This window comes from Idiotropiscis lumnitzeri, chromosome 7, assembly GCF_059441095.1.
Source record: "Idiotropiscis lumnitzeri isolate Australia: NSW breed Sydney's pygmy pipehorse chromosome 7, RoL_Ilum_1.0, whole genome shotgun sequence".
Lineage (NCBI taxonomy): Eukaryota > Metazoa > Chordata > Actinopteri > Syngnathiformes > Syngnathidae > Idiotropiscis > Idiotropiscis lumnitzeri.
This window is the reverse complement of record NC_142397.1, coordinates 8,089,366-8,106,317: the sequence shown is the minus strand read 5'-3', so window position 1 is coordinate 8,106,317 and position 16,952 is coordinate 8,089,366. Positions and strand designations below refer to the sequence as shown.

At 42.3% G+C, this 16,952-nt stretch overlaps 1 protein-coding gene across 2 annotated transcripts in view; it reads right to left on the bottom strand.

Moving 5' to 3' along the window:
- Positions 1-1,074: 1,074 nt before the first annotated feature.
- arhgef12a (Rho guanine nucleotide exchange factor 12a) overlaps positions 1,075-16,952 on the bottom strand; it is a 36,089-nt gene continuing 20,211 nt past the window's right edge. For both annotated transcript variants that reach the window (XM_088300672.1, XM_088300673.1), the window contains 36 exons: positions 16,471-16,569; positions 15,528-15,577; positions 15,315-15,372; positions 15,054-15,223; positions 14,845-14,964; positions 14,407-14,511; positions 14,130-14,261; positions 13,880-13,978; positions 13,342-13,452; positions 13,162-13,260; positions 13,000-13,042; positions 12,005-12,110; positions 11,781-11,918; positions 11,655-11,687; positions 11,188-11,302; positions 11,007-11,112; positions 10,729-10,932; positions 10,522-10,660; positions 10,146-10,178; positions 9,909-10,060; positions 9,196-9,342; positions 9,033-9,118; positions 7,899-8,024; positions 7,643-7,757; positions 7,141-7,241; positions 6,959-7,036; positions 6,074-6,149; positions 5,829-5,996; positions 5,645-5,732; positions 4,663-4,740; positions 4,489-4,583; positions 4,217-4,411; positions 3,392-3,622; positions 2,687-2,910; positions 2,544-2,616; positions 1,075-2,083 (listed from right to left, as the gene is read on the bottom strand). In XM_088300672.1, the coding sequence (XP_088156798.1) occupies positions 2,073-2,083; positions 2,544-2,616; positions 2,687-2,910; positions 3,392-3,622; positions 4,217-4,411; positions 4,489-4,583; positions 4,663-4,740; positions 5,645-5,732; positions 5,829-5,996; positions 6,074-6,149; positions 6,959-7,036; positions 7,141-7,241; positions 7,643-7,757; positions 7,899-8,024; positions 9,033-9,118; positions 9,196-9,342; positions 9,909-10,060; positions 10,146-10,178; positions 10,522-10,660; positions 10,729-10,932; positions 11,007-11,112; positions 11,188-11,302; positions 11,655-11,687; positions 11,781-11,918; positions 12,005-12,110; positions 13,000-13,042; positions 13,162-13,260; positions 13,342-13,452; positions 13,880-13,978; positions 14,130-14,261; positions 14,407-14,511; positions 14,845-14,964; positions 15,054-15,223; positions 15,315-15,372; positions 15,528-15,577; positions 16,471-16,569 (4,004 nt within the window). In that variant the 3' untranslated portion in view covers positions 1,075-2,072. The remainder of the gene's footprint in view (positions 2,084-2,543; positions 2,617-2,686; positions 2,911-3,391; positions 3,623-4,216; positions 4,412-4,488; positions 4,584-4,662; positions 4,741-5,644; positions 5,733-5,828; positions 5,997-6,073; positions 6,150-6,958; positions 7,037-7,140; positions 7,242-7,642; positions 7,758-7,898; positions 8,025-9,032; positions 9,119-9,195; positions 9,343-9,908; positions 10,061-10,145; positions 10,179-10,521; positions 10,661-10,728; positions 10,933-11,006; positions 11,113-11,187; positions 11,303-11,654; positions 11,688-11,780; positions 11,919-12,004; positions 12,111-12,999; positions 13,043-13,161; positions 13,261-13,341; positions 13,453-13,879; positions 13,979-14,129; positions 14,262-14,406; positions 14,512-14,844; positions 14,965-15,053; positions 15,224-15,314; positions 15,373-15,527; positions 15,578-16,470; positions 16,570-16,952) is intronic.

Here is a 16,952-nt window from a genome sequence, read left to right as displayed (position 1 = left end):
AATTGGGTTGGCGTCCTTTATTTTATTTTTTTTTAACGCAAATGTTCTTAGAAAGCATGTAGACAGACGATCATTCACTTTGCCAACAGGAGAATTAGTTTTCAATGAACTGAACATGCACCCACCACATATTCACAGAACGATCATGCCAACGTCACACGCGAAGGCCGCAGCCGACGGGCCACAAACAGAAATATGAATGACGCGAACTGCAGTTTGGTCACTCGTGCTCTACATGATTGTGCTGCTGTGTTTCCTCACGCTCACCTCAAGAAAGCCAATGACATCATTAAACCATGACCTTCTAGTCAGCCCATTCAGGCGTCTTCTATTATACAGTATGCCAAATCAATAGCAGAATTTTTTTTTTACCACACAGCACCAACAAACTATATGAAGAACGTGAGTAATGAAGAGAGAGAGAGAGAGAGAGAGAGAGAGAGAGAGAGAGAGAGAGAGAGAGAGAGATACATAGATATACATACACAATATTAGGGTTAAGGTAAAAATTCTGATTTTGGAATATAATACAATTGTTTCATGAAGCAGATTTACAATCGTCATTTTCCCATCAGAACTGCATATATGCGCACATATTTGGGTAACCCAGCTATGATATCAGGAATGTCAAAAACCAGATTAAGGTCATATTTGGATTATAGCGTGTGTTGATGCGGTTTTTAAAGACTCGAATACTGGCAATATTTGTGTTTTAAAAGGGTTATTGACTACATGTTAACGTAGTGTTTTACAAAAATATTCATCTACTGTATGTTTACTTCATAAAGATAAGTGTGGAGAGTCTCAGACGCCAAAATCGTCATTGCTATCATCCACACGCTTTCCATTTCTCGTCCGTTTCCTCCTTTGTATTATTGTAACATAACTCATGGCCAGCAGCATTTATTTCTTCTTTGATAATGGCTTATTTGTGGTTCAATAAAAATAATACAGTACTATCCGTTGAAGCCTCACAAACAATTCATGCCCAAGTATATAAAAACAGAACTGGCCCTCAACATGTTTTATCAGATCCAAATGTGCATTGTAAACACTGCGTCATTTCCTTTCGAATGGGTCATGGCACCATTTATTTATTAAAGTTATGCATAACCTTCCAACATGATCATGGTACAGTACATGTTGAACTTCATGACAGGATTAGAGAAGACACATAGCAGGCAGTTAGGAAGAGGGGTGGGCCCTCCTCGAGGAAGAGGCAAGACACCCGCAGGCAGGACGACCAAGAAGAACACGTAGAGGGAAAGAAGGAACGGAGGAGGGGGAGGAAGAAGAGGAGCACATCCATAAGAGGGAGGGAGGGAGGGAGGGAGGAAGGCAACAGGACCAGATCAGAGCCCCGGCGACTCTTCATTCTAGTTCAACGCCACACGGGAAGTTGTGTGAAATCCTCCGTTTCAAAGGCAACACGGAGGTTGGGGGGGGGACTATATACGGGCCTTACAGCGGGACGACACTGCAAGCGCGGGGGGGGTGAGCCTTGTTAACACTCACACCAAGCCTGTGCGACAGAAGAAAGAAAGAAAAAGAAAGAAAGGAGATGCAGCATGCACGCAATGCAGGAAACACTTTTTTTTTTCTTAAAAAAAAAACTAAAGAAAAACTAAAGGAAAATAAATACATCTTGGGATTAAAAAAAAAATCTTAATACATTATCTTAAATTTTTCCTTTTCTTGCTTTGTGTTTCATATATCTAAATATATATATACATAGACTTTTATGTATATATATATGTGCTGTATATAAACCCACATTTCTTTGTACATTTTGGTATAAGTTCTCTTTCTTGCAGGGGGGGGGGTGTAAAGTGGAAATATGGGTGATTGCCTTGTGCTGATGGGGAGGCGACTCCGCCCCTTTTAAGTCTCTTGCTCTTGGTAGCAAAAAAAGGACAATAGGAGGGGGAGGGGGTTCAGCAGTGAGAGGACAAGCTTATAGAAGGTCCACCATGTCCGGGACACACGCACACACAAAGGTGGTACCGGGACTACAACTCTTTGGGGGCCCCCCCACCACAACCCCGAGACAGAAGGTGCAGCTGAGACGTCCACTATCTCTTCTCTGGGGAAAGACACAACAAGCAAAGAGAGAAAAATGCGGCATGACTCAGGACATGTCAACACAAACACCGCAATCTAAAAAAACCCAAAAATAATAATAATAAATAAAAAAATATATGGGAAAGAGTTTTATCATAACTAGCATTAATTTAGCATTTTTTCTAATTTTGCATTAAATGTAAACTGTAAATGCAATAATAAAAGAAATACTAGAAAATATTTTTTCTTTTAAAAATCTTATCGCAACATTAGTTATAAATAATGCAAGAAAAAAATGAGAAAGACTAAATTATTTGAAAGATTTCAGAGGCACAGGTTTTTTTTTGGTTTTTTTTGCCCGTCCCCACCACATTTATGAACGACCTTGTCCAAGTTTGCCCATTTTTATTAAATCGATTGCTTTGGGATTTTGGTTGAAAACCACAATTAACTCAAATAAATGCTAGCATCAGTCGAGCTACCTTTGTTCCCATCCGAGTGTGTGGTTGATCTCTCCGACCTTTGACGAAGATTATTGTACTTGGCTTCAACCTCCTGGAAGAAAAGCTGACTGGTGAGATGGATCAATGTAAATATCCTTTCTCCATTTGCGATGTACGCTTACCTTCAGATGGCTGAGGTTAGCCTGAAGGTTTCGCAGGTGAGACAGGACTTGTCTGCTAAAAGACGAGAGGCTGCCGGCGTGCGACGCCGAGGAGAACCTCAGATTGATGCCCGAGTCGGCAGCGCAGCCTTGAGACGCGCTCAGCTGCTTCCCGGCGCGCGACATGTCGTCGTCGGTGCTGGTCTCCCCTGGCCCGCCGTATCCTTCCAGGACTAAAAATCCTGCTGGGGAAAAAATGTAAAGAAAGTACAGGGGTGCCTTGATGTTAGTATTTCAAAAATGTCTGGACTACGCTTGGGACAAAAAAATCCTTGAGAAAACTGCAGTAATAACACAGTAATAACACAAGTAAATAAAATGTAAAGAATTCCGTCTTGTAATTGTTGACAGGATTGTCAATCAATTTAGTTATCGTCTCAACCAATGGATGACTTCTATTTTAGTTTTCATTTTGGTTTTGTCTAGAAAAAAAAACATTTTGTGACGAAATAAATGACAATTTTTAGTCAACGAAATTAACCATGAATTCATGCTCAGATGGAGTTGTTAATTTACGAGACAAATTTTACGGAATTTGAAAATAATCATAATAAATCCTAATTAAAATAATGATACAGAGTTTTGAAGACTATCTCACAATTTGCTCAACTTGTGAAGTTCGTAGCCGCCAGAGCGGGCGCTACGTAGCTGAGCGAGAACACTCACCATAATCTTCGGGGGAGTCAAAGAAGCCCGTGTCGCCAGAGCCCAAGTCCTGCGCGGCGTCCTCTGTCTGGGAGTTGTTCCTCTCCGAGCCATTGTGGACCATCACGCGTTTCTCGATGGGCGTCCTCAGCGAGGTGGTCCTGAGGAGGCGAGCTCCTGTGGAGCGCTTGGTTCGCTCGGCGGCCTCCTGCGACATGAGCTGCGTCACCAACACCTGCTTTAATGCTGACACTGCCAGGAGAAGAGTCATTTTAGTTACATGTTAATCAATATTGAATCGAGTGCAGCAGCCAAAAGGAAAGGCAGACCATTTTGAGTTCAACCACAATTTTCTGAAACACATGACGCAGAATTGCAAATTTCTCCGGACTTCATTTTAAAGTGTGTATTGCTTTCCTATTAGCTTTTTTATGTTTTTGGGGTGACGACATCACAAAAGTGCATCAGTGAATCGGACACCCGTTTTTGGAGGGGGAAAAAAAAAAAAAAGCACAGACGGTTTCCCTCAGTCCATCATTGACGTACGCCCGTTTCGCTGAAAACTGACAGAAAGACCTGCCTATTGTGTTTATTCACAGCAAGGTTGCCTCCACCGATTATACATGACATTTTGTAAATCGCTCACCTCTGCCAAATTCTGCCTGACATGAGTGTCAGAGGTTTTGTTCTAAGGTCAACATATTAAAAACAGCTCTGAGTATGATACAGTGCGACCTGGCAACACTGCATAATGCGGCCACAATATTAAGCAAATTGCTAAATCAATCGTGTAAATTAAAACAAGTATTATATTAGCAAAGACTGATTTTTTTTGTGTGCGCTTACATGTTTTCAGTGCTTCGTCTGCTCTTGAGGGAAACACATTAAAGGAATCTGCGCTGCCATCTTCAGTCCCTCGGTATGGAAGCTCTGGGTCTACAAATCCCTCCTCCTCCTCCTCTGCCTTCCCAGCCTCAAAAGGATTGTTAGCGGGTAGAGGGCTCGGAGTCACCCGCCTCACAGCCGGACTGCTCTCTTTATCTGAGAAGATAGTCAGTGATAGGTTTTATCCAAAGGACTTCAGTGATGCCGTGGAAGAAAGGTGTGAGTCCGGTCACCTGTGGACTGAGTGCTGCCAGTGGATGTGCGGTCTGGGTCTTTACTCAGTCGAGAGACACCGGCGGTGATGATCTCCACACCATCTCGCTCCCCACTGGCAAACAAAAAAAGGCCATATTTGGAACATTGACATTACGGATTGAGGAAGGCTTCGAGTAGATGAATAGACGTACTCTGTCTGAGGTAAAGGTATAACGCTGTGGGGTTTGACTTTCATGGCTTCGGCTCTCTGCGTGATCAAATTCTGCCACCTGGTGGATGCAAAGAGAAAATCAACTTGAAACAAAAAAAAAAGAAGAAAAATGGTGCTGTCAAGTGATTGTATTTTTAACCAATTAATCACAAAAGAAATTCCATGATTAATTGCTATTAATCACATTTTTCAACTACTATTTTTTTTAAGCTTGTAACATATATTCAGTTAATATTTTGGCATTAATGCAAAAAAGAAATCACCAAATATGAAGTATATTATATTCAACGACTGTTCTAATAGTTGTTTTTGATTCTCGAAAACAATCTAAACGGAGATATCATTGCATTATTCTTCTTAGAAACATTTCTCAAAACTGCCCACAAGCACCAATACTCCAGCAGTGTTGCTTTGCAAGGCCCAGTGTTAACTTGAGCAAGGTGTTTTGTTCTGAGATTATGTGCTAAAAAGTTGAACAGCTAATATGGTACAATATTTGCAAAGTATGCAAATTATTTTTGAAGTTAATCAAACTGAGATAACTGAGTTAAAATATTTAACTGAGTTAAAAAAAATATCCCCAAAGCTTTAATTTTGACAGAAGAAAAATATATACTAAACACATTCTAAGTCTCTTTTTAAAGTTGTAAATTGAGCTAGATAATATTCTACAGCAGTCCAAGAGTTGGTGGTGTTTGCGGTAAAATGAAGCTTCAAATTTGATTCATGAACCAGTTGTTGTATTTTTTGAGTCCTCTAGATGGCACTGTTGGTTTAAATAAAGGATTTCAAAAAATGTTAAGTCAGCCAAATGTTGATCAGAGAGTGCTATCTACAGGAATCCAAAAATACTACAACAGGTTCATGAAGCAGATTTGAAGCTTCATTTATCCATCACTAGTGTGTGGTCAATAACTGATAAGGCACAGAGAAGCCAAATATCGATCAAAACAGTGTCGTACGTTCTCTGATCCGAGACCGTGGATGCCATCAGCTCATAGATCTGTGCTCCGTTGTCAGACATGGAGAGCACAAAGAAGGACTTGTTGTCTGCCAGGAGAAAAAGAAGAATAGTCACGCCCAAGGTCCTCCCAGTGGGGGCGAAGGGTGCAGAATTATATGGCGAGAGGCGGGCTGCGAGCGAACCTGTAGCCACGGAGCGCACCAGCACGGTGTTGAGCTTGATTATGGGGCTAAAGATGTGCTTGGTGTCGGCGGTGCCCGCCAAGTTCTTGCTGTGACACTTGAGGATGAGACGCTCGTCTTGTTTCTGGAGCAGGACCAGGATGTCCTCTAACAGGAGCGTGTAAAGCTCTGAGAGGACACGGACAGACAGATAAGATCAGTTCGCTGACCAAAATGTCTGTTTATCTATGTTTCAAATGACAAACCAATAGTCTTGTCCTTGTTCACTTTCCATGACAGTGGCCCCTCATGCACCATCGTTTTCTTGGTGAGATCCAAGTTCTGATAGCGGAACACAACGCAAGTACAGGGTAAATGGTAGTGATGGGAAAATGAAGCTTTAAATCTGCTTCATGAATCAGTTGTGGTATTTTTAGTCCTCTAGATGGCACTGTCGGTTTCAATAAAGGGTTTAAAAAAATGGCAAGTCAGCCCAATGTTGATCCGAGAGTGCCATCTACAGGAGTCCAAAAATACGACAACTGGTTCATGAAGCAGATTTGAAGCTTCATTTACCAATCACTAGTAAATGGTGTTTAACAGCGTACATAAATCATTTTTGTTTGTTTGCTACAATTCCTTATAGGGCACTCATTGAGGTAGCTGAATTTACACAAGATAAAGAACTTTGTGGATATTATCATGAGTCATAATACGAGAACTGTATAAAGTACTTATTGGAACATAAATGACATCTTTCAATCTGCTGCTGGTTGTGACATCGACTTGAAATAAATGCGTGGCACTCTCCAAACAATGTAATAAATAACAGCTACCTATTTGCATGCTACTGTTCACACGCCGATAGTAAAGTGCTGACTTTATGATCCAAATTCAAATTTTGTCACCAAAACAGAATGAGCAGAGTCATATCAGCAGTGGCGGGGTTGTTGTGAAGGAGTTGTTGCACCATTTTGATAAGGTTACGTCCTGAGAGTAATCATTCCCTGCGCTCCCTCAGCGTTTAAAATGACATTTAGCAAGTTCTTACATCGATTCACGTTTCCCAGCCTTATAGCGAGGAGTTCGTTTTGACCTAAGCACCCAGATAAGGGCGATCAAAGGTAAAAACGTTGATACTGCCGTGTCACCTTGAGCTCCAGGATCATTGGGTTGTCCGTCTGCTTCAGCGAAGACAGGTCCAGTCTTCTCTGATAATCTTCTAGCCTCTGCAAAAGGGGAAAAGTATATACATTTTTTCTTCTTAAAGCAAGAGCCCAAAGCTAACAGAATACATCTAATAATTGGGGAGGACAAAAAAAACAAAACAAACCTGCTTGTCTTCTGATTCCTTTACAGCCTGGTTGACGTGATTGAGGATCTTTCGACAGCAGTCGGCTGCCCGCTTCACTTTGTCCTTCTCCACGGCATCATCTGCAAAAAAATAAAAAATAAAAAATCTAACGACATTAGTGGTGAAATAAGGGGCTCTCTGGAAAATTTATACTCCTTCCATCAGTTCAGTCGGTATAAATAAAACAGTCGGGCAATCGAACCGCATAAAACATTTTTTGCACTTTAACATTCGGTGCTTTCTCAGTGTGAGATCCGTGCTGCAATGAACATGAGTGGGAGGGAGGTGACGACAGGAAATAATGAGTTATTAAATTGTGCACCGCTGCTCCCGGATCATTAAAATGATAATCCGCTCCCATCTGTAATTTGCTAATCATGACACACAAAAGCTTGCCACTTTGAGTGCGAACGTTTTGCATAAGAACGTGCTCTGCGAGCGACTTCCTGAAGGTAGGGAGAGAGATCCACACGGGATTCACCTGTGTACTTGGAGATGTTGTCCAGCAGCAGCGGGTACTTGGTGAACCTCAGCATCTCGACAGGAATAATGTCCTTCAGCTGCAGTCGTCGGCACAACCGGTTACTTTGCGCCTCCTGGGAAGCACACCGGGTGCATTGCAATTTTTTTTTTTTTTTTAGCACGCAGAATGCAAATGACCGCGTGAATAATTGAAAGCATTCCTACTGAAAGCCTCCTCGCAGTTTAACAATAAACGGATCACGTCAGCGTTTTACCTGGATGAAGGAAATGAAGCGCGAGTCTTTCTTCTGCTTGGTCTTGATGATCTCCAAAGCAAACGGCTGATTACTGCAGAACGTCCCCACGGCCTGCTTGATCTTCTCCTCCTCGCCGCCACTGAACTGTAGACGCCAAGAAAGAAAGCGGGGGATACGCAGACACACAGTGGGTCAGTTAATGTGGGTCGGCGGCTGTAACCATGGTGACCGTGTTTATCCACCACATTGATTAGAAACTCTCAGAAGGGGGCCGGGCTTAAGTTCTCATGGCGGAGACAGCTTAAATGTAGACTAGGCCCTCGGGAGGGAGCGTTTAGCCTACTTAAGCCCTGTAGAGACATTTTAGACAAGCTTGCCCGCTGACGCGTGGGGTAAGCTACATTGCATCCATTTGTCCATGCGGTGAAGTCAGCCAAAAGTGGGCCATTGTTTGACATGAACACTGATTGATTGAAAAAGGAGCTTCCAATGAGCATTCACTGTCATCGCATGACTTCTTGCGCAGAGGGTTTTTTTTTTCCCCTAATACACAATTTAAATATTAAACAACGGAAGAAAACAAATGCAACGGTGTTCTGCCAAAATGTCCTACCCGTTCGAATCATCCTACCGGAGACTGATTTGAAAGCCTGTTCTGCCAAAATGTTCTTGCGAAACTTTGACAGCCAAAGTACTACTGTGCGCTTTCAGATTGTTTTATTTACATCAGTGGTGGGCGGTCAAGGCTTTCTCTGCTGGCCTAACATAATCAAGAAATAATCATCATATTCTTCCCATTGATGTCTTATTATATGCTAGTATGGAATTTTTAGGTGAGAGTTTTTGTCCAATCAGAAATCAGCAAGCTCGTATTGCTAGGCAGATTTCACAATACCAGGAGCATGCACTATTAAACCGAGGCCTTCAGATTTAATCGTGCGGGCATCTGTACCGTCAAAGACTATGCGCTTTCAGAGTAGCTAGCCAATCAGATCACGAGTTGGTTAGTCTTCTCGCTGGCCTTACGCTGAAGGCGATGAACGCGTGAGAGTTAAAAAAAAAACTTTCTTTAGCCGTCAAGCAATTTCAACCTATCAGTGCTTCAGAAAAGCAAAAACAGAAAAGCAATTTCAGTTTGAGCACAGCACTCACCCAGGAGAGCAAGTCGTCTCCTATCTGATCGATGACCGACGACTCGTTTCGCTTCCGAACTGCTGCCATTTGCTCCAAAATGGAAACTGAATTGAAAAGCAGAAGCGGTTAGTCAACGTGCCGTGCGGGTGCTATGTGTGTGCGTGGACGTGAGCGGGCGCACCATGCAGCTGTAGAATCTCGTCCAAGTTGGTGAAGATGTTTTTGATGTCAGCAGGAGGCAAGATGGCATCTTTTGAAAGCTTCTGGTAGAAGACGTGATCCAAAACTCGCAGCATTCGCACGTGCGCACGCTCCGTGTAAAACAGCTCTGAAAAGCACCAAGTTCATGTAATAGGACGCATGCTACGTGGTCGCGGTGCCATTAATAGTTTCTTATACTTCGGCAGTAAGTGAAACGCAGAATAAAGGAATCTATGAATTAAGATTACAGAAGTGAACCCAGTTTGACACATTAAGTCTTTCAAAAATGCTAATTTTAACATTGTCTGAACAGTGAAATATTTGAGAATGCAAAAAACACCTTTTATAGAAAAAATTTAAAAAATAAATAATTAATTTATATATATATATATATATATATATATATATATATATATATATATATATATATATATATATAGAGAGAGAGAGAGAGAGAGAGAGAGAGAGAGAGAGAGAGAGAGAGAGAGAGAGAGAGAGAGACAGAGAGAGAGAGAGAGACAGAGAGAGAGAGAGAGAGAGAGAGAGAGAGAGAGAGAGAGAGAGGCGAGAGAGAGTGCGAGAGAGAGAGCGAGAAAGAGAGCGAGAGAGATTTTTTTTTTTAAATCCTCCAAAATTCAATATTAGGCTTGTTTGATCTAGCAATTTGGCGTATTCATGACACCACATTCTCACCATTGATAACTTCCTGTCTCTTGATTTCAAGAGGCCTGAGACCTGCCAGAACCTCACGGCCCACCAGCTGCTGCCAGTTGAGTGGGTCATGTTCCGAGTCGGTTCCCTGGTCGTCCTCGCTCTGGACATCGGTAGGACCCAATCCCTCGAGCCTTGCAGACAAAAACAAAAAAAAACGACTGGTCACCATAGTACTTCTGGATTTTTGGTTAATAACGCCAAGAAGCATAACCTCACCTTCGAATGGCCTTTGGTGTTCCCTCGTGGGTTCTACAACATGAACAGAGAGAGGAATGATCAAGCAGCGGCGAGCGAGCAGCTCGTGCATGAATGTGCGTATTATGTGTTGATTTTTGTTACGGTTTGCGCAATAAAATGATTGAAAGTGCACCAGAGGTTATGTCTATCCTTAAACATATTTGCTCAAATAGGCACGCTAGATTAACAACATCAATATCTCTTGTCTCTTTTTTTTTTAAGCACGCTTTCATCCGCCTGGCCAGCAGAAATTTAGCTCAGAACTTCATTTTTTTTTTTTACCATTAAAGTACTCATTTAATCGTTCCTACCCGAGATCGACTGCAAATCAAAGTGTTCATTCAAGTTCAGGTACCTGTCAGTTTCTCTGTCATCTTCTTGCAGTTGGTCCAGGCTGTAAAGGTCAAAGTGCGATGCAGGGTATGGCAACCCATCGAGGGGGTCGGAGTGAAGACCGTCGTTGAGCCGAGTGGGGCCTGACGTTGGCGTCCCACCTGAAAAATCAAGAAAGATTTTCCCAACAGAATCTCACTCGGGCCTGTTATTCAAAGTCACGGCTTACCCGAGTCTGTGTCTCGGCCGGCATCTGAGCTGTAGGTGGTGCTGTTCGGGGATGAGGTGGTGACAGCCGTGGGGTGTGTGAGGTCAGAGCCCTCGCTGGATTGGCTGCTCCTTAAACGAGCCCCATCCGTTTGCTCGCTGGCCCCGAGGCTAGGTTGTGACAATTGCTTCTGAGGCTTGGGCCGACCGTCGAGGGCTTTGCCCACTTTGTGCAGAAAAGAGGCCGATCAGAATCTCAAAACGCTTTAGAAGTGAGCTCGTGATTCTTAAATCGCCCACCGGAAGCTGCTTCAATGCGGCTCGGCCGACGCTGAGGTCCGAGGATGCTGGGAAACCGGGGTTTCTTCACCTTCTCTTCGCCATCTTTTTCTGTCTTTATGCTTTTCTGTTAGTAAGGGGGAAAAAAAAGTCAGGGCGGTGGAAAGAAAGTAGGACTTCGAAAAGCAAGTAGTGGGAATACCTTAATTTTAGGAAGAAAGTTGATCCGGACCCGTTTTGACTCCAGGCTGCGAGGTTCCTTGACCCTCACACCAAGGTGCTTCATGTACGTATAAATCACGTACTGCATTGTAGTGCTGAAGAGGGGCGGAAAAAAAGAAAACAATGTAATACAAAGAGAAGGCAAGCCAATGTCACAGCATGCCATCTGGGAAATGCGTCCAACATATGGTGGACCATCGACCATTTCAATCATTTACATTTTTTTTTAAATTATTTAATCTAAACATATTGAATCTATTTCCTGCCTCTTTATTTATTTATTTTTTGCTAGAAACACAAGTCTCGTACTTTGTAATTATTTTCGAAAATCCAAAATAAATAAATAAATAAAATAAAATAAATAAAATTAAAAAAAAAAAATCAAAATGTAATTGAAATATTATAAACATATTTAAACAGTACACATAACAATTTCCGACAGCTTACCACTTCTCCTCTTCTGTCGTCTGAGCGGTAACCCTACAAAGACAAATATTCAATTCATTTGACATTTATGTTTCTACCCAAGTGTATTAAGAATTGTCATGTCGCCGTGTCGATCGCTTGGCTTACAGGATGTCCTCTATCTTGGTTATGATGTTTTCAGCATAAGAGCGTTCGCGCTCGAGGGTGACACGATCTCTCACACGTTCTTGGTCCAGCCTGCCCAGCTCCACTTCGGCAACCGTTAGGCCCATACTGCGCTTTTGTCTGCATGCACAAACATGTTGTGTGATGTCATGTGGGTTAGTTGATTAAAAAAAAAAAAATCACTTTGATATGAGAAGCAAGTGTACCTGAAATCCTCGAGGTTCTTCTGGATATCAGGGAGCAAAGAATCCTGTAGTGTTTGGACATGTTGTCTGTTTATTTCCTCTGGGATCAATTCTGTCCGCCGTCGATCTGCAGACATGCGCATTTCACATGTTGAAGGGCTAGTCAACTTTGATATGTGCACGTGAAAGAAGCAATTGAAGTTAAAAATAAATAAATAAAATAGCTTTATAGATTTTTCACTTATAAACACTTGAGTGGAAAGAGTGCATTGCGGCAGATGCGAAACACTTCACATGACTAAGTGTCGTCTTGTATTAAAATAGCCAAAGTACTTAAAGGTAGTGATGGGTAAATGAAGATTCAAATCTGCTTCATGAACCACTGGTAGTATTTCTGGACTCCTGTAGATGGCACTCTCTGATCAACATTGGGTTGAAAACACACTGACTTGCCATTTTTTTTAAAACCAACAGTGCCATCTAGAGGACTCAAAAATACAACAACTGTTTCATGAAGCAGATTTGAAGCTTCATTTTCCCATCACTCATTAAAGGGGAAGTCAATCCAAAAATATTCTTTTGAATAATATGTTCTATGAGTCTTCACTAGTCGAAACATGACATTCCGATTAATATTGCGTTTGTGGAATATGTGTAGCAGCAAAATCTGGCTGTTTTTAGACATCTCGAGGGGCGGCCATTTTGTCACTTTCGTTGACTGAAAACAGCATCGCAGTTTCTCAGGGATCAAGTAACGACCAATCACAGCTCACCTGTTTTTTGAAGCTGAGCCATGATCGGTCGTTACCAGAGCAACTGTGATATTATTTTCCATCGACAAAAGTGACAAAATGGCCATCCCCTGAGATGTCTAAATTATTCCAATAATATTAATCAGAATGCCGTGTTTCGGCTGCAAAGAACAGATTCTTGTATCCCTTCAAAGCTAAAGAACAAATAAAGAGCACCATTTATATTAAATTATAAACAAAGAGATGACAAAAAAAAAAACTGACCAAGATCAGCAGAAATGGATTCCGGAACTGCCACTTTCAAATGCTGGAAAAAAAAAAAAAAAAAAAAGGACAACCCTTAAAATACCAGTGATGATTGCAATAGTCAAACTGCATCATCGTTTTCTGCCTGTGTTCACTGCGAAGAATAACATCAGTGCTTACTGCTCCTCGATCGATGAAAAAGGTATGGAGGTCCATGAACACCCGTCTGGTCTCTTTGGAGTTGGTCTGCTTGTACAAGTCAGCATAGAGGTAGCAGAGCTACGGACACGAGATAATGAATTCATAACACAAACAAAAGAGCGGCGACTGAATCAAAATAGAATGTGCGGAGGGTCATACCACCGGGGCCGGATCGAATTGAGATATGACGTGATGCATGAAGGCTGCGAGGTGGGCGGGCCGAGACTTGAGCTGCTCAATGCTGGTAAAGCGGTTACACTGGCCGTTTGTCTGCCAAAGACAAAACAACAGACACATACAGTATAAAGTAGGCATGGGACGACTCCCTCAAGCCCCGATTTGATTCCATTTTCAGTGTCCGAATTTGATTCAGCTCGATTTTCTTCTTTTTTCCCCCCAAAAATGAATAATTTATTTTAATAACTTAAATATGTTTTTATTTTAACAACTGCATGTTGTCCTTGTTACACAGGCTAAGTTTTTGCAACTTTACAAAAAAAAATTTTTAAATTAACAAATTATTTTGACTGTTTAACTACATTTTTGTCTTATCTGTGTTTTCAAAAACAGTTGCTGTGGCTTATATACAGGTGCACCTTATTGTCCGGCAAATATGGTAAGATGTAACATTATCTATTTATTGTAGCGTAGCAGTTAAAAAAAAAAGTGATGTCAATATGTCATTACAGTAATCTACCTGCTCTTGATCAGAATCAAAATAATCGTCCTCAGCTCCAATGATATGCGAGATGAGACGAGAGGAGGGACTGTTGACGGTGGAGGGAGAGAGAGAGTCCTGGAGGGGCGACACAGTTCCACATTGTAGAATTAGGTGCTTTCTTTTAACAATCTTCAAACTGCTGGAAATGATATTGTACTTAAAGTGGTCCGACATTCACACTGAAGCTCAGAAAAGCAAGAGAATGGAAGATGCAACGTATGAGTACCAAATCAGTGGCATCCTCTGTTTCCGGCGAGTGGCAGGAGTTGAAGCTGTTCCTGGGTGTGCTCTTTGGACTCGGGCAGGACAACTCCCTCTGGCAAAAACTCTCTGGAGAGACGAGTCCAAATCCAGAAATCTACGGGTAGCGAGGCGCACAACCTTACACTCGATATCAACCAAAGTAAATCGTACGTATTGAGGTATTTCAATTAAGAAAAAAGAATAGAGGTGCTGCATCGCTTCAATTTTCTTTTTTAGTGTAGTCAGTGAGAGCAACTCACGGGGGTGCCGCTCCAGGACAAGTCAGCACTTTGGTCTCCCGCCGCGAGCGTGCGCTCGGTTTCAAACATGCTACCATCATCTGCGTCTGCACCTGGAGCAGCCTCCTATACGCCCCACACACACAGACATGCGCTTGTCAATAAATGAAATGTAAATAAATAAAACGACAAAAACATTCGAAAGGCTGCACTTAATATTTAATAAAACAGTTAAAAACGTATATTTTTGATTTGGCTACAGCTGATATCGAGCCCCTCGCGATTTAAATTAGGAAGTGTCGTCGATAAAAACGCTACGGGCACAATAGAGTGGCTTTCCACAGAAGTCTAATCCTCAAATAAGATTAGGATTTAAGTTGGTCTGGAGTCGAAATTGTCGCCGGTAAGTGGTGTCCCTTGATACGCGACTGTCTGCTTTGCAGGTATGATCCGGCCTACCTGTGTTGCGCCGGTGGCCTTGAAGAGCTGACCCTGCAGCTGTGGAATGTGTTTCTTAGCTTCCTGGTTGTCTTTCAGTAGTTTGGGGGAGGGGTTTCGGCCGTAGTCTTCCTTCGTTGCCTGAACCGCAAGAGTGTTGCAAAAAACACATTGCAAGCGTTGAGAACTCGAGAGATTTTGTTATGTGCGTAAATTGATAAGAGACGTACCCATTGAGGTGTGGAGGTGAGCCGGTCATGAGGACTGTACGGGCGTTCCGCTGCAGGCGAGTTTGGGGAGGAAATAGTAACGCCCAGCATTTCGGACTCGGCTTCAGACAGGGAGATCTGGGCCAGCCCCGGAGGGCGACCCAGGACTGTGAGCGCCACATAGGAGCCCGCTAGAGTCAGAAAGGGAAATTCAGGTTTCATTCAAGCGACACTCTTTCACTACAAAAGCAAGCGGGAATATTTTGTTGAAAATTAACTCACATTTGATAAGCTTCACCACTTCAATGTGGTTTGAATGTGTAACAAGTGTTCCGTTAACCTGAAACACACAAACATTTAAAAAGAAATACAATAAGACGCCAGAAGGTGGCAGCGTAGAGTTTATTTGGATTTTTGACAAGAGGACAATTGGATTTAGGAGTTAAAAAAGGAGGAGTTGGGGCGAGGGGTTGTTGTTGCAGATAAACACGCTACCTTGATGATCCTGTCTCCTGTCTGAACGCCTGCCCGCATTGCAGCACCATCTGACAAAAACATAGCGATTAAAAAAAAAAAAATACAAAAGGAAAGCAAGTCGGCGGAAATAGGTGGGACACTAAAAACAAAACAACAAATACTACCCTGACAGATGATAGCAGCGACTTGATCATCACAAGCTCGCTTATATTACGTGAAGGACCTGTTTCACAGCCCCACTCGGGACAAAAGGATTAAGGCACTGTTAGAAGACAGGTTTATTGTGACTCCTTTCCAGTTGAAACTGTTGTGCTTCTTATGACTAATAGGAGACAGCCGAGCGCGAGCAAATGAAGCACATTCATTCGCTTCATGTTCAAAATGAATGACGCTTGAGTTTGGTTTGTGTTATCGTGGTGGTTGCGCAACTACAGATAGGAAGTGATTAAAATCAAGTCGCTCGTGACGTCGTTGAAAAAAAATATGCTCATTCTGCATGGCGGTTTGCAAATAAACGTGGACCTTTTCTTGAGCGGTTGAATAATTCCCTGCTTTCCTTCCACAGAATGAGTTTAAAATTATTATTATTATTTTTTTTTTTTTTTTCAAAAACACACTCAAGCCTGGCTTTTTACACAATTAGAAATAGAAGCCAATTAAAATCAATTAGGTGCCAAACACATTTCATTCAGCACACTCATGTTCCTGCATGACGACCTGCCTGGTCCTGAAGCCGAACATAATTAATAACCGACTCGTTAACGCTCGCGCTCTAAATTGCGCAAAGTCCTCTCAAAGAAAAAAAAAAAAAAAGACGGCACCTAATAATGCCGCGAGTATGTAACGACTCAGGAAATAGACAATCGGCAGCGTCAGCGGCGCCTCAAGTGCGTCAGCGTCGGCGGCTTCCCTGCGGCGGTTATTGTAACAAAATAATGAGAACAGTCAAGTCTCGTGTCACCTTCTTTGACGAGCTGCACAAACACCGGATTGTCACCACTGACTGTGAGCCCAAAGCCATTTTCGTCTTTCTGGATGATGACACATCGCTGGACCAGACCTGCAAGTGAGACACAAATCAAATCAAACATTAATCCTGCTTAAATGATCAAATATTCAATATGTACCTCGATATCAGGTGTGGGCAAACTACGGCCCGGGGGCCACATGCGGCCCGTTCAACGTTTTGATCCGGCCCGTTGAATTTGGAAAAAAATTAAATGAATGAACCTTCGTAATGTTTTATTTTCTAAATACTGTGTTTTTTCAAAGACATATATTTTGTTGTTATGCTTTTGTTCACTTTCATTTCAAATTAAGTGTATTTTTTTTTTCCTCCGGTGAGGTGAGGTGACCAAAACACTCCATCCATCTGCTCCTGATCTGGCCCCTCTGTCAAATATTAGAACCCATTGCGGCCCGCCAATCAAATAGTTTGCCCAC